Below are 26932 nucleotides of genomic sequence, written 5' to 3'. Positions count from 1 at the left end.
TTGGATGAAATGTGATTTTATCACAAAGCGTAAGTGTTTATTTAATTGGCAATTTCAGAACAAATGCAATGTTGAAAGAATTATCAACTGACAAAAAAAAGACAAAAACACAACAAATACACACATTATTGACAACCTGTTTTCCATTTCATGTACAGTTTGAGTTCAACACCATATTTACAAAATTCACTTCTAATAAAAAAAAAAAAAAGGAACTCTAGGGTTGTGCATCTTCAAAGCATCAATTGAACAAAAGGCAAGGGATGGAAATATTTTTCTTGTTCTTTTGCTCTTTTTAACAGTAGAGTGGTTAAAAGGCAACAAGGTGATTGTCCTCCCTCCATCTCACACGATCAGCCACACAGTCACAAAACAGGTACGTATTATAGCTCAGTGGGGGAGCCCTGCTCACATCCATACACCCATTAAAGATTTTATGGTCTCAACATAAAGCCGCATACCTTCCAGCTGGTATATGATCCGTATGCATTTGCTGCTCGCTACTGTACAGTCTGGATACAAACACTAAAAAGGCATCATGTAATTATATCTTCAACATACTGTTTTGGCAATAATGCACATGAAAAGATCACGAATGAGGCAGATGAAAGGTAACACATTCAATTCTGTATGAGAACACAAAAACAGAAGCAAAGTAATATACATTTGTGCTGCACAGCACTTGAGAGATCGTCACTGTGAAAAGATAAATAAAAATATGAGATAAAAGATCCAGTAAGTCCAAGTAGGAATCCATAAAAAGGTGCTTAAAGTCTTAAGTTGTACAGCTGCACGATGATCAGAGGAGGTTTTCCAGTTAAAGAGCAAGAGTGTATGTTAGAAAGGCAAAACTGCCAGATTAATTTTACTCTACTTTACTGTACGTCTATATGATTAAAATGTGAGTATGGCTTGTTATGATTTGGTTTAAAATTAAGTTGTTTTGAAATTCTTTAATCTCTAACATATCTCACTCAGTGGCTGTAATTTATATTACACTACATGTTGAGTTTTGGCTTAATATTGTTGTTTAATTCTCAGCTGCAACGCCATTTATTTTCATCATTTCCTTTTGACCTGAGCACATCTAATCCATCTTGTTTCATTTGCAGTTCCAATCGAATGTGCTATTATTTCAAGGACAACGTAATTTATTTTCATAATTTCCCTCCGGCCTGTGTGTATCTAATGCATTGTGTTCCGTTTTCATAGTCAACCAAATTCATTCTGTTTTCATTAACTGCATAATAAATAAAAAGATTGATAGGTAGATCCTGCAGGTTACTTTGGACTTATTTTCTGTTCAAGATAAACTGAGCTACTGTACAGCTTCATTCGATCACTTTGGCTGACAAGGCAAGTTGTGTCTCTACAAGGAAAGTGCATTGACTTAACGGCCCTCAGGCACACTGACACATACACGCGCGCGCACACACACACAAACAAACAAAATCACAAAAATATTCACCCAGTTCATAATAAAATACCTTCTTTCCACTTGAAATCGGTAAACATCTTTGTCATTGTTAATAAATTAAAGGTTCAGCAGTTCACATTCATCAGCTGGTTTTGTGTTTGTGTATCTGTGTGCAAGAGCGTTTCGGGTAGGTATGTTGTACAGTTCACATTACTTATTGTACTCCTGTGGCTTTTTTGAGAAGCTCCAGGTCTTTGCGTGTTTGAGTTGCAGGTGGCAAACAGCCATATACTTCCAAACCCAGGGGCAAGTAGCGCTCCTGCAGCCCCAAGAAGTCATCCCCTTGCCCGGCTTGTAGTGAAACCCACGAAGGAGGTGAAGAACCACCCAGGAAGCCCCAAAGTGCCAAACTCTCTGTGGTGAGAGGCAGCAACAAGAGAAAAAGACACTTAAAATACAGTTACTAGACAGACAAGGAAGGGGAAACAATGAAGCGTGTCACTAACCTTTTTCATGCAGATCAGCAGCTTTGGCCAAACCAAAGGAGACCAGATACGGTGCAAGCGCCGACAGGCCTTCTGGCTGACCTCGGGTTGCCATGAGCACTATTGACCTGGAGGAAAGAAACGGGTAGGTATGCAAATTATATATCTTGTGCTGTTTTTTGGAAAAGTAAAAATAGATGTTTAAAAAAAAACCAAAAAAAAACCCAATATATATAAAAATAGGATTTTTAAAAAATCAATCAGTCAATCTTGTTTTCCCTGGCTCACCGCTTTGGTATTCCAGTTTTTAGGTACTGTTCCATCTTGGCATCCATCTTGGCAAATGAGGTTTTCTTAGTGACTTTTCCAGAACAGGCATCCACTGAGACCAGGAAAAACCCACGCTGTGAGAAAGACATGGTCACCTCATTCACCTGGCGGGTCACAGGAAAAAAATAGGTTAAATAAACTCTGATTAAAGATAAGACAAAGCCTTTGAATTTGTTTGCAGCCTGATGTGCTCACAGTGATAAAGGAGGTGTTATCTCTCTGCTGCTCTTTGCTGCTGAGAGACTTGATTTGTGTCTGGAGGTAGGAGGTCCATGGCTCACTGGAAAACACGAGCTGAGACAGAAATGCATTGATCAGCAGCAGTGGCTTTTGTTTAATGTGGCTCAACTGAGGTCACGTTAAATGCAGCAGCACAAACCTTTTGAGCACCGCAGCCTTTGCAGGGTTGTGTGTTCAGAGTCGGCATTGGCACCACTGCTGAGGGAGTCTTGGAGTACTTGGGGTAGGCTTTGGCTGTACAGTTACAGGTCTGTTTGGAGGATGTAGTGGCCATGACTTTCACTCTTTCACAGCCTTTTACTGAACAGTAGCTGTGACCGTCTCGGCCATGCCGGGCACGAAGGTACAGCCACAGTAAGCTGAGAATGGTGGAAGGAGCACAGGAGATTACAATAAACATTCACAAACGAAAAGACAAAAGATGAAAATACCTGAAATGAAAACTTTAAATATATTTCAGACTGCTCAGCCATCACTGTGCGAAGGTTGACCTTGATGTGTTGATGTAAATTAGCATTTAAAGCCAAACTAAATCCCTTAAATTCCCAAACCCACTCTTGACTCTTTGTGCACCCTGTAACATTTAAAAGTTCAAGTGTGTGTGTGTGTAAGAGATGGTTCAGAGAAACTTAGAAATTGAGGATTGGACTTTTGTTTTCTCACCCAACAGATTGATCAAAGAAGTACTTTCTTTCCATTGGTTTATTCTCCAGCTGTGCAAGAGACGACACAGTGCCATAGTCTGTAATCTCATCAAAGGTGTTGCTTTGCCTGTCGTTGATGTCAGCCATGATCTGAAATGTGGTGTCCAATGGGTAACAGAGTCCCACCAACACCCAATCATCTCTGAGTGTGAGAAGACAGAGACATTGTACTTTATTATTTCAGACTAATAAGAAGCACTACAACTTTTTGGTTTGTAAATGCGGTCTTAAGCTGGAAAAAGTAATTTAATGCAATGATATATACTCATTTACAACATAGTACAAACATCCCCTGACTTGCAGTAGCACTGGTCACACAGATAGATGCGGCTTAATTCTTCTTACTCACTTATCAAAGTTGATGAGAGAGAGGACGATCTCTCTGGGCGCAGCTCCGCTCCAGTGCAGTGTGTAGCTCTTGCTCATCATAAGAATGGGCTGGTACTGCTGAGACAGCGCCCCCTGGCTGTTAATGCCCCTCAGTACCAGAGGAGCATTAGGGTATTCATCTCTGCTGATGGACAAACTAAGGCTAGGGGCTCCCTGCGTCTGGATGTACACCTGAAGATGACGAGGATGATGGGAGGTGTAATGGTCAGAGAGAGTTTTTACAGAAGCACAGAACAACAAATGAGGTCTAGACCCTGAAGCGCTGTACCTGAGAGTAGCGGCCGCTGCAGGTCACTCCATTCCACTGGGCCAGGTTTACACAGCCAGGATGTTGGATCAGGTAATTGTCTGCACGGCCAACGTACGTATCTCTGTAGCCCGTTACTGACCCATCCACATCATGAAAGATGGAGTTCTTGTCGCCGTCCAGGTCATTCTCTTCAAACCACTGTCCTGGGCGACCAAAGAATGCCCGCAGACCCACCTGAGGAAAGTATTTGTAAAGACTGTTTCAATTTACATTCTGTCACTGTTTACCAATTCAGAGAATTATTGCTTGCTTCAGTGCTTCTTCTAGTAAATATCTATTAGAGAGTGCACTTGCCAACCCAGCTGCTATTTACTCTGTAATTACTTTTCATCAATGTAATGTGGCCATTAGCTTTATACATTTCCATTATGATAATTTCTGTCCTCCCACGAGAGACAAATATGAAATCAAGCCTGCTATTTAAATAAAATACAATTTTCCACAAACCACAGACTTTGCAAGTTTTACAAAAAAAAAAGAAGAAAAAAAACATTGCTCTCTAATAGCATAGTTTTTATTAAGGATATCAACTTACAGTTTTAAAGATGCTCTCACACCAGTCATATGTACCTTCATTGTATCTCTTTGCCAGGTAAAAATCTGATTGTATCTACAAATCTAAGTACTTTTTTTAGAGGGTTGCATAGCTGCATTACTTAAGCATAGCATTTTGGGGGCTGGATATATATATTGTATGTTAAGGATGACTATCTTATTAACATTATGGTTCAAGAAATCATATTTAATGAGCTGAAGATACATAAAGAATCTGATTTAATTTTAAAGAAATTAATTTAATTTTAAGCAAAGAAAATGCATTACACTATGTCACCACCAGAGGGCACCAGTGACTTACAATAATTCTCTATAGGGGTAACTCTGAATGGGGTCCCCTTGTCTTCTCTTGACTTCTGTCTACCTTGAATAACTCCCACCTCTAATTCAGCCAAGATTCTGACTTGATACATGAAGTATGTGAAGATAGTTGCAGGGGGGGAAATGAGCAGTGTTAAAGAGGACACAATCAAACACAGAGGACCGAGAGGATTCTACACTGGGTCAAAGTGGTGATAAAAGAAAGAAAAGAAAAATACTTTTTAAAAATAATCCATCATAACAGGTAGAGTTCACAACTGTTGTCTTACCAGCAGTTTACCCGCAGACCAAAAAAAAATAACAAAAACAAAAAAGTAAGAGGCAAAAAATGGAGAGTAAGGAAGACAAAATCAAGAAAGCAAAAAAGAGCTGACAAAACAAACAGTCAAAAATGGGGCACAGAAGTCACATGGGAGTACCCCAAAATGTCACATGACCAAAGCATCAACGAAGAATAGCTAGAAATGATCACTAGCTATCATAAAGTATTATCATATTAATGTGGGCAAAAGTACAGTCAAACATGACAGAATATACTATAACAGAGTTAATATGTCTGAAGACATACAAGTGGACTGGTTCTCAGTGGCAGCTGTATGGAGATTGACAGTCTTAGTTTGAACAGGCTCACACTACTTCACATGTTAATTCACTTCAAAAATGTAATATTTACAACATGGACACATGTTTACATCAGATTCAACTCTTTAACATGCTTATTATACCTCTACTAAAGTCCTATCCACCCTAGATGTTTACTCACAGTGGAGTGGAAGCTGAGCTGGGACAGGTTGTTCCGTGGGGTGAGCTGCCAGGTGTTCTTCAAGTTGAATCCCACTGCGCTGGTATAACGTTCTGGTGTGGGGATGAATCCACGAAACGTGCTCTGCGTTAGCCGCACGGGACCATCATAGATCTGGAAACCTCGGATTGGGAACGTCCTGCATTAGAGAGGTAGGAGATTAAGGACAAGATCAGGCAAGATAACTGACAGCAAGGCATGAAAGGGAGAAAATGTAAAGAAATGTAAAATTACTTCAACTGTGTCGACAATAGCAATACAGTTATGGTCGATGCAGCACAGTGGTAAAAGTTATTCTAAGACATGTTAGTAAAAAAAAAAAATAGAAAAACAGATCACACAATCAGATTTTAACCTTTTTTTTTGCCTCCTTGTTTTCTTTTCTGTTTTTTAATGAAAAATATGTACCCGTCATTACACAAAGATCTCAGACTGAACAATTGATTTCATTTTTTTCATAATTGGTGTCGCAAAGCGAGGAACACACAATTAGGCTAGTCTTGTGTGCTCTAAAAACAGCAAACTGTCCTCATTTTAGGAAAACTATCTTCTCTCTGGCAAGAAAAAAAAAGTGTCAGCAGCTTTGGCAGTAACCACAATGACGACAGACAAACCAAGCGAGCCAGATGTCACAGTGCGGTCAGGGAGCCTATAAAATAGTTGTAAAGTTGTACACAGCGGTCACAAACTGACACCCTGGTTCTTAAAACTAAAAAAAGTAGCTATTTGCCGGTGCCTTGCTCATGTTGGTCTACTCATGTATAACAAATTCTTTAACAGCAGAAAGAAAGACAGAAAGAAGTACCAGGAGATCCTGTGGGGACATGAGGGGAACTAAACTCTCATTAGGACAGTCTACTAAGCGGGACTTGCTATTAGAGCACTGGGAGACTATAAACTTCATGTAATGGAAGTCCAATTAAAGACATTGTCTGTGTGACAAAACTGAGGCACGACAGACACTGGCCATGTCAAACATCCATCTGCTGGACACACCAATAATGTGATCTTTTTATGTCTCCTTCTTAGTACTCAAAATGCTAAAAACAAAAAAGGAATCTCCCTGAAAATGACGAGGGCTATGTCCAAAGCCTGAAATCCTAGAGAGATTAATCGCCTCGCTCTTACCAAACCAAACTCTGCAATGAGTGTTCCCTTCCACAGAAACTCTGTCCATGATGCTACCACAGTTCTTCATAAACTGCCCAAAATATCACTGGAGGGAAGTTGTTCAAAACAGAACTTCCTTTCACAAGTCCGCCTCCAGCTAAAAGCAGCTGTAGCAGCCTCATCTGTCCATCTGTCCAACTACCTGATTGCCGTGCTGGCTCTCTCTTCCTTGTTTGTTTTTCCCAGCATATTTTTCTCTGGCAGCTCCTCCAGCCTGCTACTCCTGAGAATACTCAGTTTGACATACACTTTTTCCTCTGTACCTTACAAATATCCTTCCTCCATTCAATAAATCATGTCTCCCTGTTTGCTCCCCCTCACCTGTTTCTAGGCAGTGTCCTCATCTTTCCATCAGTGCCTCCAACTCCCCAGTATTTGTTCTGTCCCCCATTGGTCCCTCGGTTTCGACTTTCACCCACAAACAAGGACTGCGTCACCTCCTGGCTGGAGCCTTCATCCTTCGGGTAGCTGCCATCACTAAAGAATAAGATGATAAGGGCATGTAGTATTATATCAAACACATATGTAACAATATAGAGATTTATACTTTTCAGGGCTCGAGTCAGCAGTAAAAAAAAAAAGCAGTGTGTTATGAATAAAGGTATGCTTGCGACCACACAGCAAGTTTTAAGTTTCTCTTCTGTGTTCAGTATCTATCAATCACAAATGGTTTTTTGGCAAATCCGTTTGGCAGGAGAAGAAGAAAAGCAAAAATGGTCAAATGAAAATCACAAAACTGCTAAAGGAGGGGTGATTTAGATAAGTACGCACCTGGCAAAAGACAGCCCTGCTCCGTTGTCGGCAAAGCTGTTTAGAGAACAACAAAAGAATCACATGTAAGTCTTACAAAATGTCAATTAATAAAATAAACAAAGACAGACTGGAAGTGACCAAAGTAGCAATTAAACAGAGTGGAGTCGTTTGTTCAAAATGATGTCAGGTAATTTAAAAAATATGAAACTATCAATCCAATGTTACCAGTGGGATATGAAACACATCAGTGTTGAACATAAAGTGGATGCCAATGTTAAGAGTCAGGATCAGAGCATTACAAAGACCAGATAATGTCACAACATCAATTTGTGGTAGGATTGCATCATTTTTCCAGCACATATCATCAGCCCAGTTTATGTTGTGATGACACAATTCTGACATTATTTTACTAGAAACCTCTGCCCTACATTTTTTGGAAGACTACGAGCTGACTACTAGGCTGACAAAAACTGAATCACAGTCTTTGAGCCGTCTCACCCAGAGTTCTGGATGACGATGTCTCCACCTCGTATCCACGCTCCTAAGTCGTTGTTCTTGAAGGAGATCAGAGTGTCGATGACTGCAGCCACCCGAGGACGACTGGGGTCAGCGTTTTGGTGAGGTCGGAATCTGAAAAAGGACAATGAATAGATAGATAGATAGAACTTTATTGATCCCTTTGGTATGCTACCTCAGGGAAATTGTTGAATAGATTTGAGTACAATGAAAACATTTCGAATTTCTAATTTTTATTTATTTTTTCATTTCTAATCTTGCTGTATTGGTTTCTGCTGTTGTTCTTATGACTTTCCATTCACTGCCTCTCAAGTTTTTATCCCCTATTAGAGCATCAAAGTGATTTTACCCCCTAATTTCTCAGCACATGTGGTCTTTATGTAGGCCGTGGGCACAAAAGAAAACACACGCAGTTATTATTGTGTCATCATTTTATAAATTTGCACAGAAATTACTGACATCCAGACTAAAAGTTCAAACACTATTGTTGAGCTCTAGAGACCGCAGGCAGGGTTCCTTGCCTCCCGCACTGCATCCTGAGGGTGGCATTACAGGAAAGGACATGGCATCATTGCACACACTAGATTTTATCCCCCTTGGGAGCATGAATGTTGTTTTATATGCAAAACCACCCATTATATTATCGAAGACAGTCTGTGCAAAGTTGATAATGTGGCTTAAAAAGCAACCAAAAAAATGTACTCTTCAAAAGTGGACAGAGCTCGTCCTCTTTTTTTCAGGCTAATGGTGGCATGTGTGGCTGTTATTTTTAAAAAATACCTTGTAAAAGGAACAAAGTGTTGCTCAAGGGAATATTTTGACCTGAATGTGGAGCTAGACTACTGCTCAGAGGATCACGTAAATCATACGGAATCATTCCCTTAAAACTGTTACAGTCTGATATCCTTTTTCTAGCGTGTCTTACATTCACAAAACACAAATCTCCCTCTCTCTCGTGAACTCGCACACATTTTAACATTTAAAATCCTTCCCCTCCTGCCTCTGCACACATGCAGACACACACAGATATACACAGAGCGTGGCCAGCAGTCTCAGTGGACACATACGATTTTTTCCATCTAGTTGAGGGCTGTATTTGGGTAGGGAGCTGCAGAGTGGAAACTCTATCTGTGAAGACTTGTTTTCTCAGTCAACACCAAGCTGACAGACCTTCCCCTAAAATGCAGTAACACGCTATAAAGCCATCTATCTATGCCTGTCAATGGTCATATCCTAGTAGATATACAACAGGGAGTTATAAATAACTTGATTCATGCACAGTTATTGACAGTGGCATTAAGTAAACCACAAATACCTGAATATTTACACAGGGTAACTATACACCATGATGCATATGATAGCCCACCACAGACCCTTTTAGGGCACAGTTAAAGGCTATGTGCAAAAACATTTAAGGTCAGTTGTAAATCGTTATCCATTTGTTAACACTCACTGCTAACTAATTCAGATGTCCATACCGATATTGATAAACTCTTCGCACTTACACACCTTGCATTGTTGTCTAGACACAGGTATTCCCGGGGGTCAGCAGCACTTGCATTGGTGGTCTTCACTCCTTTATCAATGAAAAGTCCTGCCTACAAAGATAAAAGCACGATTACAATGAAACGCTGAGTTTTCTCTAAAACTACAGTTTAGAAGGAAGATTTCTGTTGGGCCGACATAAACAAGACTCTGAAAATATTTTATAGTGTGGTACCCAAGGCGATAATAAATGTACTAAATTTAAATTCTGGCCCGACAGCGTTATAGGCTCAATCCTGTACAGAGTACTGCTAGAAGCAGGGAAAGTGTCAAACGGAATTCCTGTGAGGAATTTATACTGTATATGAAGGTGGACTGTATATTTACATAACTCTACAACACAGGAATTAGTTTTGTATGTTTAAATTATGAGTTGTAAAATAAATTAGGGGAAAATGTAATATGTCTGTATGTGTTTATGTATATGGAAACCTGTGCTCTGAGCTGGTCTTGTGGTATAAGCGAGGTATAGTCTCAAACCTCACGACTCCTTCCTCTATAAGAGAGGCTACTGTGGTCAGACTGGACAAAGAACTTACAGTTCACCTGCCCGACTTCTGTCATTACACAACAGAGCACCATTGTAGAACCTGCTGGCGTGCGTGTGCATGTGTCTCCATGCCTCTTTAGTCAAGTGAGTAAGCAGAGAATTATGCACAATGTTTTGGGTTTTTTTGGAAGTTATATATAAACACTGTGTTTCTCTTGTCTCTATAAGAAGACAGAGGCAGAAAGAGACAACACAGAGAGGTCTGGCACCACATGGCATACTATAATGTATATAACGCATACGTGGAAGAAAGCACACTGACAAGCAATACTAATAGTACCTTAAAGTTGGAATGTACACGGTTGTTGTAAAAAATTCCCAAAGGAGTGAGCTCTGCTTTGGTCTCTGGTACCAGCCCATGAGAGTCTCCGGTGGAAGAGCTGTGGAACACAAACCATATGCCCGCGTCCTGGAAAGGGAAGGAAGAATACAGAAAAAGGTAATAAAGAAAAATCATGCTCATATTGCAGCTGCACAACAGCAGGAATTTCATTATCTTGGCTTACATACAATCAGCCTATAGATGGTAGTACATACAGAAACAATATGTGGAGCAAGGCAGGATGTCATAGTTCTCTCAAGTCTCACAGCAAGAATAAACCAGAAGACGGACTTCATAGGAGCTCAGTGGCTTATTAAAGTTTGCAGCTCATCTGATATGGAGAAGACAACCTAAATAACACACAAATACCCCCAACCAAAAAGCAGTACACTTCATAACATCCCCTGTGGACATCCACATCGTTAGCGAAATGAAAAGAAGATGTAATGAGACATCTTCTTTTCCTAATTTCCGAGGTTCCACTTTATTATTGTACCACTACATCAAACACAAAAGCCTGTTAAATCCTCTTTTATTGATGGATCACTTTGTTATGAGCATGAAGTTTTGAATTTTTATTATGTTCAGGAACACCAAAGCCAGAGCAGTAACAGCTAATACACAAATAAGGGGCTTTTCTTTTAGGTGACTCATTTTTTCTTAATCATTAGAGAAAAGTCAACTTGAGGCCGTTTTATTACATAACTCTCATGTTATTACCTGAGAACCAGCAGCTGCATTGCTGATGAGGTTGTTGTTGGGATTGGCAATCCAGAATGTTGAGACTGCCCTGGAAAACACCCCCACCACACACAGAGACAAAGACACAATTACACACTGAAAGTTATTAAAAAGAGATATTAAAAAGACAGTACCTTGGCATATCAGAAACTATGACTAATAAGGAGAAGACAGAGATCAAAGCATCTTGTGATCGTTCTGAATTCCCTCAATAAGCCACCACTCCAACATAAGCCTTGGTCAGGAACAGCACTGCCAAGACTCACAACACACAAACTCCTGGAAACAGACTTTGCTGCTTGCCTTCACAGAGGCACTTTTCTTGTTCCTACTACGACATAAAACATCCCATGGAGAGGAGAGGCTGTTATTGCATGGATAAAACCATCCTGCCAATAACTGTGTCGCACACGATTGCTAAGTACATTATCTCTCGCACATACCCATGGACCATCTGTTTTCTGTCAAAGTATGTCCGCACTAACCCACCAAGTTTCTCATGCTGATTCCAGAGTCAAGGATGTACTGTGACACTGACATGGATACATTTAAAAGTGGACTATTTCCCCTCTTAAATATCAAGCTGTGCGCTTAATAGTGCTTAACAAGACCTCTGGGTCTCTGAATCGCAGCTATTTTATTTTAAAAGAATAATAAAATATAGCACCTGTGTCTTTGCTGCTATAAACAAAAATGCACCTCTATATGTATGTCACTGGTTATAACAATACCACACCATGATAAGGGATGACAGTAAAAAATAACACTGATACATAAAAATAAATGACAGATTTTTACACCCACATGTAAGATTAAATAAATTGGTAAATGCTTATTTCTCTAATTATAAATATACATTCATTATCCTTATCTCTTACTTGCACTCTGTGCTGGGTGAGGGAGTGTAGCCCTTGTAGACTTTGTCCTTAATGCTTGTACACAGAGTCTCATTGCGATCAGTGGGCAACAGAGTTCCAGGTCGAGTCAGCAGGCCAAGGTTGTGAAAGAAAGTATTGCGTTGCTCAATCCCATCCTCAAGGAAAAAACAGTGGCCCAAGGTGTCATAGCCGACAGTGTTCTTGACCTGGGCCAAAAAAAAAAAAGACCACAAAACACAAAACAGAATAATTATGAGCACAAAGTGCACAAACAGACTACAGCAGAGCTCTTGGCTGGAGGGAAAAACTAAATGCACTACTATCCCTTTCACAGCACTTCCTTTCCAAGGAAAAAGGCAGTTTTTATCCAAATATGTGAAAAATCTTGGTAAACAAGAGGGTTAGGACAACATTAGTTAGTCTACCTTGGAATCATTAACACCCCACAGGAAAACACAGTATGTTCCAACTGCTAGGTGTGCCTGGCCTTTTAAATACTTAAAATTCCTGAATGAATATCCCTCTGAGAACAGATTTTATTATGAAGGTATGTAGAGAAAGATAGTATAAAGAGGGCTGCTAAAGGAAATACACAAGAGAATATTCACACGCTGATTGTGCCGGAAGGGAAACAGGAAAACGGCCAAGTCAAACAATACTATCCAAAACTTGGATTTCCATCTCCTCTCTGAAGTTTGGAAGAGTGCGTCAAACCTATGGCTTCATGAAGAAAGGTTAACCTATCACCATTTGACGTCAAGAAAAGTGCGAATCACACATACACTCAAGTAAGCAACATGTGCACAAACACCAGGGCCACATACAGACGCTGTGACTCCACAGCTTATCAAACAATGTACTTGTGGGAATGGATTATGTGATTTTACGCATCCAGCAAGGAAAAAAAGCTACATCTGTCCAGTAAGACTGCAAGAAACTCTATAATGGAGAAAAAGATAGCACAGGCAGGGTTTGACAAACAAGATCAAAGAAAAGGCCAAATAAAATAAAAGAAAGAAAGACACAAGCAATGACAGTAATCTAGTGATTGAGGCTGTTATTGATGGGTAATCTGACTGCCTACACCTGTTGTCTCCACATTCAAAGGTCCATTCATTTATTCCTCCATCCACACACACACTTTACTAACCAGCAAACCATTGGTGGCATGGATGGTGAGACAGCGTGAGAAGGAGTGGTGAATGGAGAGTCCGTCCACATACGTGGGCTCCCAGTATCCTCCCCTCTGGTCGACATCTCCACACATGTGAAAGTGGAGGGGGTAGCGGCTTTTTTCTCGCTGCTGACCCATGTTCTTCAGCTCCACGTGGGACAGATGCACTGACGAGAAGTTACCTAAGATCTGTAGATGTTAGAGAACAAAGAAAGGCTGGAAAAGTTAATAAAGACAGGATTTTAAAATTGACCAAACACTGGCAACATGAGGTTCATTCCACGAAAGTAGGCTGACATGGTAGAAAAATAAATTAAAGCTTTATGTCTACAGTATGATTCTCTGTGTTTGTCAATGATCCCACTGGGATGTGTACTATAGCTCTGTTGGCATCATACTACAGTGCATCAAACTGCTCCAAAGCCACTCATGTTAATGAATAATAGATGTAAGTTGTAGAAGCAAACACTAAAAGCTAAACACACATACATTAGAGAGGCACACAGCAAACAGGCAAACACGAACGTCAATGAAACATACAATACAAATATGCTGTACAATGCTCTCTAGGAGGTCTTTTTGTGGGTATGGCATAATCCACAGTGTCTGGTTCCTGTTAAGAAGGTATTGGCCAATCCTTTCAGCAAACTGAAACTCACCCGAATACACACATACATACTGACCAGCTCCCTCGTCCTCTCTCTAACTTACACATACACATGCATACAGACAGTTCCTACAGTATATATGCTGCCCAAGCTGCCTCAAGCATTAGGAAGCTCAATACCTGCTGCATATAGCCAACACACACACACACACACGTATAAGTTCTAGCACACACAACAGACTGACAACACTGCCAAAAGCTTTATATCTTAATCTAGATGGAGCAATCATTTTCGAGGAAAATTGTGTAATATAAGTGAATGTGCTCTTCCCTTTCAAAAAAATAGAAAAGTTAACATGGGGAATAAAGTGTTTATTTTGTTTAGCACAAAGGGGGCAAATTACATAGAGTCCAAGGAATGTTATTGTGTATTTGCCACCAATGTGAATGGATTCATACCCTCATTTACCAAATTACAGTGAACTCACTGACTATGTAGAGATCCATGTGGGACAGAGAGGATAGATTGCTCCAGTTATTGCTGTGTGTGACCCTAATCTGTCTTCAGTGTTTGTTCACATTTATAGAGTGTAGGTCCTCTGAAGGGTATGCATCAGGCAAAAAAAAATTAAAACTTGACATCTGAGACAGAATGGAGGAGAAAAGAAAGAGAAAGGGAGTAAGAAGGAAAGGAGAACTTCATATAAACTGAATTGGGAACATGAATAACCCCTCTTATTTAGGACAGCATTTAATTACAGAGTGTATGCACACTTTCACAGTATGGAAACTGTCCAACATATTACTGCAGTGACCTTTAATGAGAACGTTAAGTCATGCCAAGACATTTAGAAACATACATCACCAAATGCAGACATACAGTACAGTCTAAACAAGGGGCCGGTGCTATAAAATTACACACACACACACACACACACACAACACATACCTTGATGTGGCCTCCATAGGTGTCGTGGCTGTAGAACTGGCACATGTTATTTCCGTAGCAGGAGTTTTCCATTTCTCCATAGATAAGAATGTTTCTGGAGAGCAGACCCACTTCAGCACGCATGTCGATTCCATCTACGATCTCGCCAACATGGTTATACTGAGGCTTCCCTGAAAGCACAAAATCAAGAGATTCCTTATCAAATGCAACAACAAAGTGAGATTCTTACAGAAAAATATGTTGGACAAATCCAGGAAAAGGTGCATGTCATCCTTTTGGAGGACCACAAATGAAAGTATAGCTGAAGGAAACCGATGTAGTTTTGCTTAATAACGCACAATCTGACTACAAATTCTTGTTCTGAGGTGGCACGTGTCATACTGAAACTCACAGCTTTAAGCTAAAATAACGGCTTGAAAACAAAACATTGAAACAAACAGGTAGTGGCACCTATATTTTACTAAAAATACCACGCTGTCAACTGTCAACCACAGGATGTGTGCTTAGCGGCGCCCACTCCAACATTAACAACTGGCCACACCCCACAGCCAACAAATTAAAATAACAGACATGTAAAAGCAAAATTAATCAAATACATATGAAACACTAAATAATCAGTTCTTCAACAATGCGGAAAGTACCCTTGTCCACAGGGTGCAGCTGCCAGTGATAATTCCTAGCCCATACTCCAGCTGCTCAGCCTCTCCTCATGGCAGCAACACAAAACCAGGCCCACACACACAATGATACACCCTTCTCTCCAGGAAGGGAGTTGTCGTTTGTTGACAGCAGAGGAATGAGATCAGGAAACATTTCTGATAGCGAGATGTACGAAGAGTAACTAACAGATAGCCAGTGAAGAACATTAAAGGAGCAGAGGAAGGTAGGAGGATGTGACGCAAAGGCATCCAAATCCATGCAAGCCCTGTGGTTGCTATAAGATGAGGTTACTATTAAAATGGAAGCTCATGTCTTTTTAGCCTCCTCCAATAATCTTACATAACCATAACAGCTGAAAAGGAAATGAGAGCCCTCTGGACCTAAGGATTAATAGCATTACGTCTGCTAATCACATTTATTGACCATAATGAAGTGTCCTTGCTTCCTTTTGCTTTTGCTGGCACAACATTGATCTCTAGTCATCTCACAAGCTACATAATAAGAACTATGTCTGTACTGTATTTCTACATTTTTTCCTCCTGGTTCTTTCTATCATACAAGACATTTTTTGGTACTGTCTATGGTTGGAGCTCACACACATGAATGGAGTGGACTCACAGCGCATAAACAGTGACAGTTTACAGCCAAAGCAACTTGTGGTTTGCAAAAACCAAGCCAAAACAACTCTCTCTGTATGCACGCCACTGCCCTCTCTCTTACCTTGTATCCTGACTTGTCGGCTGGTACAGTGGGGGCAGGGCAACAGGGTAAACTCCTCAGCCTGGTGCATGGAGTAGTCCGTACTAGCAACTACAACCTGATCCCCTGGTTGCCAGGTCTGCTGCACTTCATCCTGCAGGTTTAGCACCACTTGGTCCACAGCATCCACCTGGAAACCTGAGATGGGGAAGCCTGGAAAGTATAGCATAGCATTTAAACTAAAGTAAACAAGAAGCCAGTAGTGGAGGAAGTACACAAATCATTTACATGAGTAAAAGTACCAATACAGCAATGTAAACATACTTCATTACAAGTACAAGTCCTGCAAAAAAATGTTACTTAAGTAAAAGCAAATAAGTATTAGCACCAGAATGTAGTTAAAGTATTAAAGTAAAAGTTCTAGTTTGGTCTCTCTGACTGATATGACATTATTAGATTATTAATACTGAAGCGCCAGTGAATAAAGCACACGTTACTGTTGTAGCTGCTGCAGGTGGAGCTAGTTTGAACTGCTTCATTTTTTGTTTTATATACAGGGACAGCAGATAAATCGGATAGGTCATCAGATGAGTCACGGCAGAGGAAAGAAGAAATAGCAAAGATCTGATACAGAAATCTGTTTTCAATTTTGTGGACGTTTCTCCAATCTTTTGGTGAGACATCCAATCATTTGAACATTTATTGAAATGAAACCATGTGTGAAGTTTAGAAGGAAAAACGATATTTGATGGAACTGTTAACAGCTCACAAGCATCTGAAATGTGATCCCGACTACTTACTGTCTTTTATAAGAAGTCGCAAAGGTTGAAATCTTCATCTTGCAAGTAATTAACAACAAAATTGATCTGATAAATGTAAGCGTATAGTAAAAAGAAATACTCAGATTACATACAAGTATTTTTAAATTGTACTTAAGTACAGAACTTGAGTAAATGTAAATGTACTTAATTACTTTATACCCCTCCCTGAGGCAAAGCATAGCAAAACAGAGAACAGGACAAATATAATAAATATGTGTCAGAACTTTTTTTTTTTTAAGGAATTAAGTGATAATTGCCAACATTGACAGTCAGGATGTTTGACACTGCAATGATCTTACAATGTCTCTCTTCTAATAAATACAAAAATTCCATTCCCATGGACTTAGGTTTCCATAACAACTGTAGCAAAACACTATTACTCCATCTATTTTTAGCAGTCATTAAGTGGGGAAAATCAAAAAGTAGATGAGAAAGAATAAAAGTTAGGGAGAACTAAATCATTTGCACAGCGTGTGTTTCTGCCCAGTGCAGTGAATTTATTTCCACTGAGCAATAATTTACATTTTGGTTTCTAAATAGTTTAATAACCACCGAGATGTTATGAATCAAAGAAAGAACCAATTCTGAAGAAAAGTCTGTAAATTACTGACTCTGCAGCATCAGATATAGACCACCTACACTGAACGACACTGAGTAATTGCACAATTACTGTATCATTGAAATTGTTATCAACACTTCTTGAAATACATTTTATTAGTTTTGAACTGATTCCATCACAGGCTGTTTCTCACCGTTCTTCCACTCGCTGTAGGCAGTGACAGAGAAGCCCACTCCATCTACGGTGGTGAAGTTGCGTCTTGCCAGAGCTCTGCCTCCCGTGTCGTGGTTTTCATGTTCCTTAACATCCTCAGAGCATGACGCGTTACCACCACCTACCACAGAGACCAAAGCCCACGCCTGTCTGAACAGACAAAAAGGATCAGTATTAAAAAAGTCAGTATTAAAGAAAAGCAAACGCTCATGTTATAGAGCTTAGTTTTCCATAATTACTTTAAATGACAAAAAGCATCTTGAAGTGTGGCTGTAACTCATTGTCAACATTTAGTACTGGTTCATTATTACATAACTTGTTTGAACCTTTTTCCCAGCTATTTTTTGTGCATTTACACGCCCACACACACTCAAATAATGGTGTTATTTTTTTTTTCTTGTTTTCCAGATTTATGTCAAATACCGTTAATAAGATCAGAACTTTGCACCAAACATGTCAAATTATTTGTGACAGATGACCATGAGCAACATGTTGAGCCACTGAAGGTGGAAGCAGCACCAGAGTACAAGGACCAGTGTCGGTTTAGGAGGATTTAAGTGAAAATGTAAACAGGACAGAAGGTTTACAGAACCTCACAGAGAAGAATAAAGTTTCTGTTTCTCTGTATCAGGGCTCAAGGTGACGGCATGTCAATAACACATATAAACCTCTTCCACTGAGTCCAGACACTGCAGATCATAACAGACAGACACTTAAGCAGGGCGTCTAAACCAGAGATTCAACCGGTCACTGGTGTGACAAACGCAAACAGTTGTGATAAGCCTGACGCACGAGAGGAGGTGAAAGAGGAGAACTGAATATCAGTGGGAATGTCATGTATTAATAAAAAGAAAATGAAAGGCAGTAGACTGAAGGATATCAGAGAAGTCAGGGGATTAGCAAAATGACGACAGGAGACTTCAGGAAGGGTGTTCATACGGCTCAGAGGAATAACGGGTGTACCTGACATAACCCCTGACTTTTTTTCTTTTCTTTTTTTTTAAACTTTCCCCTCATGTCCTTCCTTTTTATTCTATTACACACTATCTTATAAATCAGGAATGTCAAGAAAATTATGTTTAAATGGAATCAAATAAGGAGAGGCTGAAATCATGTCAGCAGAGGAGCTGGAGGGTGTGGATGGGGAATGGGACTGGGTGTGCTTTTGGAGGACGTAAGATCTAAAACAAGACAAAATACAGCGACTTACAGTCTAAGATGTTTCAAATGTCATGCCCTTAGCTTCTTAAGAACGGCTTCCTGCTTTTTTCTCTTGCCCTCATTAGCTGAATGACTCCAGACAAGTTTAAAGCCTTTTGTGGTTCATGGAGTTAATAACATTTTAAGACCAGTGTCCTAACCTTTAAACTCTTTGTGAATGCAAACTGACCCTCACCAGTATGACCTTTTCACACAATTTAACTATTCATGTTGAACCCACGAAATCATATCTAACTTGCCAATTGTGCATTCACATTGGAGAAAAGTGATTCTAGCAGAAGTCTCATGTTTCCACTGAGCCATTACTTGGCCCAGTTCATTCACTGTAAACAATCCTAAATTCAATTCCACAATTTACCTCTCCAGCTTTATTTTATTTACAATAGAACAATAGCAAAGCCTGAATATCTGAACATCTTGCCAAAGTCTACCCTTCAGAGACCTATTTTTAAAACAATTAAATCACAAAAAATAAATCACAACCAAAAGCAACTCCAATGTTTACCTGAAGAATCACTTTAAATATCTGCAGCAATTTGTGATTCTGTCACCTCCAACATCTGTCTCTGTGTTAATAATATGACTGCTCATAATAATTGCTCTCACCGGCACGGCAATCTTAACATGCCTTTTTGAAGATGAGACACCTTGTGCCTTGTAACTGTGCACCCCACTGATGCGCAAACAGGATCCATATGTGAATCCACTCTGTTCTGTCATTACCACCCTAGTGTGTGGTTTTCTGTGGGTTGCCCTTCTGGGGAAAATCAAGGAAGGCCCCTTTTCTGTCCTCACAGCCTGTACGAGTGGTGGACAATTTAAATCTAACAGAAGAGTGCAGTTGTTCGAAAAACAGAAAGGGAATAAGAGAAAGCAGGCGTTTCACTTTTTCTTTGTTCTACATCCTTGATTTGATGCTTATCAGCGTTTAACAACTTCATTGTTTGGCCGGAATAGCAAATGTGTGGAGGCCGGAGGTGAATTCACTGCAGGCCAGCTTGGAAGTGCGTTTATGCATGCGTGAATGCTCTCCTGAGAGACAAAGATCAGAGACAGACGGGTCAACAGGCACGAGACTGAAGCCAACACATTCATGTGTCCGTGCCAGGAACGATGGTTGACACCACTGAAATGAACCTGTGGAAATTCACAGGTATGTCTGTAATGTGGTCATTTGTTCCTTCATATTTTAAATCAGGCATAAGTTATACGTCACAAGGTGCTTATTTTCTCACAGTACTGATACAAAATAATGAAAATATGCAGAAAAAACAAGCACCACATCCCCTGCTGTTTCCCCACAACAAACCTTAATGTGGCATTAACTAATCGACACTTCATGCTTTTGCTCCATCCTACAGGTCAGATGCCTTTACCACCCAACTTGTTCAGCCTTAAATTGCTTAGCCTGCCATAGTGTGAATTTAATAAGACATTAAACCGCATCCTGTCTCTTAAATATATGATTTCCTCCCACCACAAGAAACCCACATAAAGCACAACCTTAACTTACTGGTACGCACTCACACAAGCACCTCTGAACATACACAGGGTGCAACCGTCTGATCCATTTCTACCACTCTGCTGTGGGCATTTGTGTGGAAATCTCAGTGTTGCCTTGATATCCATCCCCAAAGGCCAACTCTAACACTGAAGAATCAGCAGAAGAACTTGGCTTTTCAGTCAAATGGGTTTCCCACCAGGCCAAGCAGTAAATATCTGAAATTCTGAATTTAAACATACACGTGTTGGAAGGACAGTAACCAAAGCTCTAAGGTCATGTACAATTAAAAGTCAACATTGTAATTTTGACAGCTTTTGAAAGGCTTGGCCGATGTGAACAAGGTCACACCCTTTCCCCTAAATTTCTGGTATCTGTCCCTTTGACGGCATGAGCAGGAGGGACATGAAATGTCCTGAATTGCCACAATTTGCACAAATCCTGGAAACTCTGACCATAACCCCATTATCCTGTACGTGCTTCCTTTTCTGGTGGAACACGATACAGCAGAAACACAAGGGAAACAGGAAGACAAATAACAAGGAAGGATTCAAGGGAACATCCCAAATGAAAAGGAAGATACACAAAAGCAGATTTTTTTTCCAAGGAGGTTGGGCATGGAACAAAACACTGGTATTGTCAGAGTAAGTATTGAAGCTTCAAAGGTGAGAAAGTTAACTTTAACTATTGAACAAAAACATATTAACCTTCTTTATCAGTCCCAGGACACAAAGAATAAACAAAACACACCCAAAGACTTACACAGTCAACACACCATGGAGAACCAACACAAACTCTGTGAGAGCTGGCACCTTCTGCAACCCAGCTGAGCCACAAACGCACTCACATATGTTTCCACACAGCACATACATAAACTAGGGCAACATCAAGAAACAATTTCTGTGTATTTGGATTCATATTTGATTTGAAAAATACACAATTTACAGGTTGTCAAGACATCTCTTATATTCATGCAGAGGCAGTGTTTACCTGTATTTGAGATCGTAGACGAAGCTGCTGCCGAGTTTCTCTTCAATGGCCTTCTTGGTTTCATCCAGAAGACTTTTGACGGCAGAGTCTCCTATAGCCAGTGTGACAATGCGGCCTGCTGGGAGGGAGCGAAGCAGCTGGGTGAGTCGTCGACTGTCATTGCGGGAGTCGTGAGTGTCGTATCGCTCACAGAACACCACGGCAGCTGTATCCTGGTCCACAACACGCAGGTTGATGCCTCGGCTGAAGTTTCTCTGGAAGGCATAACCCCCTGTGGCCAGCCCGGAGGCTGGGATGCTTCGGGTTAGCAGAGACCAAGAAACTCTCTCAGTACCGTGTAGTTCCAGAGTCCCACCACCCTTAACGCCGATGAACTTGTGGCCAAAGCCGGGGACCTCAGGGACGACCTTGCTGTCAGAACGGCCCACAAGGGCAATGGCGGCATGAGAGCGGTAGCGACATTTGGGAGCACCAATATGAAGGGCTCCACCTTCTTCTATGAGGATGTGATGTGTTCTCAAAGTTATGTTTTTGGAGCCATCAGCATTGTCTGCAAAAACTACGCGGCCTGTGAGAAGTCAAAGAAAACACAGGTAAGTTCTTGTTTGCTTAATATTGCATCCAAAAGTTCCTAAACTGAGCTCGACTGGCTGAAAGATGTTTGTTATTACAGCTGATAAGTGTGAATTCACCCAGTGTTACAACTCTAAATGCTACTGAACAAATGATGCATCTTGATGTGCTTACCTCCTGACTGGATGGTAAGTGAAAGGAAGGTCGCAGAAGCATCCAATCTGAACAAATTTCCCTTCCTGACAACAACAGCCTTCTCTGGTTGGTGTCCTGGATTCCAGCCACTAAGGGATGGGTTGTGGTCTGGGCAATTCTCTGCAAACATGACCAATTAGTGACAAATCTGGAAACCTCATAGTTAAAATTACACAAGAATATACAAAAAAAATGTGCAGAAATGTTTTTTACAGCAGGGAGTTGCAGCAAGTTGAGAAGCCATGGGTTTCATAAAGAAATACATAAAAATCTGAAAGCTTTAAATCAGTGATACTAACCATCTAACACATCTCCACTTGTGAGACTAAGGACAAGAATAAGAGTGAGGAAGAAAGCACCCAACGATACTCCAAAGCATATGAGAGTGTTCTTTCGCTGCCTTAGGCTCTGAGCACGCTCCCTGCGCTGGTTCTCCACTGACAAGCTGAATGTGTTTTGTTGAGCCGGCGGTCTGCCATGAGGTTTTATCGGTGGAGGCGGTGGAGCTTTGGCAGGTGGCGGTGAGCGGACTGGAGCCACTCGCCCAGGAACATAGCCTGGACACCTCTGATGGTTGCCGTGAGGTGGAGCCACAAACACAGGGAAGCGGCCGGGGCCATCACTTGTCGGCATCGTATACGTGTCTGCTACCTGGGAGGAAGAAAATTAGAAAGAGGTACAGGGAGAGTAAGGGGCAAAAAATGTTTTTAAAAAGCGGAAAACTTTGGTTTAATTTGATGTGCTTTTCTGCCGGCAGTCACATTCAATTTTGCACTGTGATATAAAACGTGACCTTGATGGGAGTCAGACTATTTTCAAATATGTGTCATGTTTGTCTATTGCTGTTTGAATCACACATAGTTTCATTGTGTGTTTTCTTGTACAAACTGCTCAGCTGTAAGCGAAATGGTGCAATAAATCAGAAATTGCTGAAACAGCTTAATAAAGTGCTATAGGATGAAATAGTGGAGTTACTGCAAAAGAGTTCAGGCAGAAGAGGTCAAAGTGGAGGAAGAAGACACTAAAAGAGGACATAAAATAAGAGTAAAAACAGTAGGAGGCGAAGGAAGAAAGGGGCTGATTCTGGGGAAACAGGCAATAACACACCAAGCATCTCGCTTGAGGACTTCCAGGTAAAGATCCTTGGAGTGGCTCTTAAAAAGACCATTAATCTGCTCTTTCAAACAGTTGATTTATCCCCTTGCTAATTTGGCTGGAACGGAGTGACATTGGCTGCTCTTGTCCACAGTAACGCAGGAGGTAGTGAATAATGGATCACAACATTCCTCAGACTATGTTAGCACAGCCAAAACAGATGGCACCAATTACAGTAGGGAAGAAGGAGAAGGCTCTCGCTCCAGTCTGTGCTCCCTTTATTTCACACGAAGGGGAAAAAGTAGCAAAAAGTGAACTGAAGCCACGGACACACACACACACGGTCATGTTTCCCTTCAGAGGACGCTACAGTGACTTGCAATCATTTCTAGGAGCCTAAGCCTGACCTATACCTTAAACAAGTCTTCAAAGTAAAAATGTATGATGAGGACTCATTTTTGTCGCCACAAATGAGGCAGGACTCACACAGAAAGGTCAAACAGGCACACACCTGCACACACAAACACACGGGGGTACAGGAAATGACAAAGCAGAAAAAGAGGCTTAAACTGCACTTTTCTCAAACACCCTTCACCACTGTACTAATAACACAGCTTACCACTAGGTCACCATAAGCAAAATGTCAGGAAGTTAACACCGATTCTTACCGTTTGATCTAAAGAATGACCACGTCTGTTTTTCAAAGCGCAAAACTGCAACAAACGTCAACGGCAGGCTTATTTTACATCAACGCCACCCTGGAAGTGATGGTTTTCAGGCTTTATATCATTCGAGTGAGTATCGCTTCTTTTCACACACACGTCTCCGTGCCAACCCACCAACACACACAACGACCATTGTCTCGGCGAGCCAATTAGTCATCTCTTTTAACCCAGAGCAACAAACAACAACCCTCTTCAGCTCGTTAACAGTGCAATGTACAATCAAGGACTGCAAGACAAGGCCTCAGTCACTTATGCAGGCCACAAAGAAACGAAGCATAACCGCAGCTGTTTCAACCACTTCAACTTGAGTTATCCCATTACAGTGTCTCTGAGTCATTCTTCATGAAGGGGTTCAGCTGATAATTCTCTGTGCAAACCAGACTGTCATCTGCAAAGGCACGCTGATTACACTTTGCTTCGGATTCTCATGGTCTGCCGCCCTGCATCTAGACTTTCTCAGTCGGAGCCCTGTGATGGGATGATCCCCTCAGGCATCGGTCTTTATAACCCCATCTCAGGCTTATGGTTTTATTCACATTCCTGGCCATAAAAGGTGCTCAGGCTGCTCCTGCTCCCCTGCTACCAGCTGACCTGTCAGGGCATAAAGAGTTGTGGACACCTCAGGACTACTCAGAGATTACACTGAGATCACAAGGTCGCAGTGCTCTGTGAGGACTTGATGTATTTGTTTTTTTTCTAATAAGCAGGGACTCCCTCCTTCCTTCATTCACTCATACTTTCCTGATATCAGAGCTACTGGATATCTAACAGATGTGGGGGGAAACACAGGAGTCAACGCGGGACAGACCATCACACATTCCTCAGCTGTAAAATCACCCTTTTAGTTTGGAAGTCGACATTGGCAGTGTAACAAACAGTAAGCCATGTGTTTCCTATACTAACCAAGCCATAGGCAGAGCTAAAACAGAGCCTTTACACCTCACACTGCTGAGTGGACACTTGCAGTAGGTGTTGCTGGGGCGAGACACGCAGCAGTGATGTGTGTTTAATGGAGGGATGCCATTATATATATTCATAGTGATTAATGGGCTTGTTTCCTTCACAATAAAAGCGCACTATTACATTCTCCAGTGGTGCTGTGTAGTACCAGCGTCACAAAAGAGGAACCGAGAGGAAACATATGGCATAAAGCAGTGGGTAAAATTAGAAATATTACAACATTACACTCAGGTTTAGCTGCTTTTCACCACTTTTGACAGTTAGAGTAGTTCACGGACCCGACACGTAGCAACGCGCTACACACAACTTTTCAAACATTAGCTTTTAGCCAATTCCCAGTGTCACACTAAATATATCAAGAAGGCAATTGAGAATTTTCAAGAAGTCAAAAAAAGCTTCACCCGGTGAATCCCCCTTTCACCCCCTCGGTGGTTGACGGACACAATGTGAGCGGTCGGGCGGTCGGACGGTGAGCTCCTACCGTTGGTGAGACTGTCCTGCTCCGCTCTGTCCATTCGCTCTCTGCCGAGCCGATGAAGAGCGCCGACCACAACCGGCGGTAAGACCAGTGGATAAGTTTCTCACCCTGGCGAGTTCGCGCTTTTCACGTCCCTTTTATATCTACCTTTTCTTCACATGGTGTGGGTTTTTTTTTTCTTTTCTGCTGATAGGCTGTCTTTCGTCCGTCGGTCAGCCCCCAGTTCCCCACCGAGAGGGAAGCAGGCGAGGCTGAGAGGAGAAGGAAATGCTGCTGCGTTCAGGGACGGTCGGCACAGCGGCAACCAGGAGAAGGGTGTAAAGAACAGTGGAGGGAAGCTGGATATTGTTATTTGTAGTAGTAGCAGTAGTAGTAATAGTAGCAAAACACACACACACAAATAACTAAAAAAATAAATACAGAAAACACACAGATGTGCAAGACAATTTCCACAACAATAATTAGCAGTAGTAGTAACAGAAGTACTGTAGTAGTGGTAGTAGCAAAAGCAATAGAAATTGTAGTAGTGGTAGTATTTAGAGGTGTGACTAAGACAAGAGGGGGGCTACAAGTTATATATTTTTTCTCCCTATTACTGTGTTAATTGTGATAAGCAGTGTATTTTTATTGCTGCTGTTGTTGTGGTTAATGGGGGTAGTAGTAGTAGTAGTAGTAGTAGTCATAGTACCAGTAGTAGTAGTAGTAGTAGTCATAGTACTAGTAGTAGTGGTAGTAGTAGTAGTAGTAGTCATAGTACTAGTAGTAGTAGTAGTAGTAGTAGTCATAGTACTAGTAGTAGTGGTAGTATTCAAGGTGTGAAGAACACAAGATGGAGGTTATAAATTGATGATCTCCCTCTCTTTTACTGTGTTAATTGTGATAAGCAGTGTATTATTGTTGTTGTTGTGGTTAATGGTAGCAGTAGTGGTAGTATTCAGAGTGTGAAGAACACAGGAGGGAGTTTAGAAATCAGTGTTTTTCCTCTCTATTACTGTGTTAATTGTCATAAAGAGTGCGTTATTATTGTTGCTATTATATTATTGTTGTTGCTATTGATGCTGCTGTTCATTTTGATAGTAGTAGTAGTTCTTTCAGTAGTAGCAGTGCTAGCAGCAGCAGGTAGGATGTCAGAAATAGTGAGGTACCCTCCCAAAACAAAAAACAAAACTATTTTTAGTTAATTTGATATTCAAAAATGATAGTTCAGAAGCAGATAACTAATCTAAATGCTGTTTTGAATACCTTCCCACCCTCCAATGGCAAAATATTGAATCCTTCATTCATTCATTTATTTATTTATTTAATTACGTTTTGTTTGATCTAAAAATATTGATGGCATTAATAAGTAAAGAAATCATCCTATAAAATACCCAGCTCAGTGTAAGTTTCTAAAGGGCCAAGTGTAACACTCCCAGATTGCTTAAACAAAAAAAACAACAACAAAAAAAAACTGAGGACGTCAATGTCCTTGATGCAGCCTTAG

General features: G+C 40.9%; 1 protein-coding gene across 2 annotated transcripts; it reads right to left on the bottom strand.

The window, feature by feature from the left end:
• Positions 1-25691, bottom strand: cemip2 (cell migration inducing hyaluronidase 2). 2 transcript variants are annotated; one of them, XM_008300794.1, is made up of 24 exons: positions 25453-25691; positions 22491-22842; positions 22171-22311; positions 21424-21991; positions 17692-17861; positions 16140-16331; positions 14760-14929; positions 13180-13392; positions 12030-12235; positions 11131-11200; positions 10369-10497; positions 9503-9591; positions 7976-8107; positions 7496-7531; positions 7046-7201; positions 5516-5693; positions 3835-4050; positions 3526-3737; positions 3136-3318; positions 2612-2831; positions 2428-2526; positions 2191-2336; positions 1924-2030; positions 1-1831 (listed from the first exon to the last, which is right to left on the bottom strand). In XM_008300794.1, exons 2-24 carry the CDS (start codon positions 22822-22824, stop codon positions 1632-1634), a joined length of 4167 nt encoding a protein of 1388 aa, XP_008299016.1. In that variant the 5' UTR covers positions 22825-22842; positions 25453-25691; the 3' UTR covers positions 1-1631. The 2 variants fall into 2 exon arrangements, with proteins under 2 accessions (XP_008299016.1, XP_008299015.1); XM_008300793.1 differs by having other exon boundaries at positions 22491-22838.
• Positions 25692-26932: the final 1241 nt, after the last annotated feature.

Source organism: Stegastes partitus, unplaced genomic scaffold (assembly GCF_000690725.1).
Source record: "Stegastes partitus isolate 25-593 unplaced genomic scaffold, Stegastes_partitus-1.0.2 Scaffold1590, whole genome shotgun sequence".
In the NCBI taxonomy this organism is placed as follows: domain Eukaryota; kingdom Metazoa; phylum Chordata; class Actinopteri; family Pomacentridae; genus Stegastes; species Stegastes partitus.
This window is presented reverse-complemented; position numbering and strand designations above follow the sequence as displayed.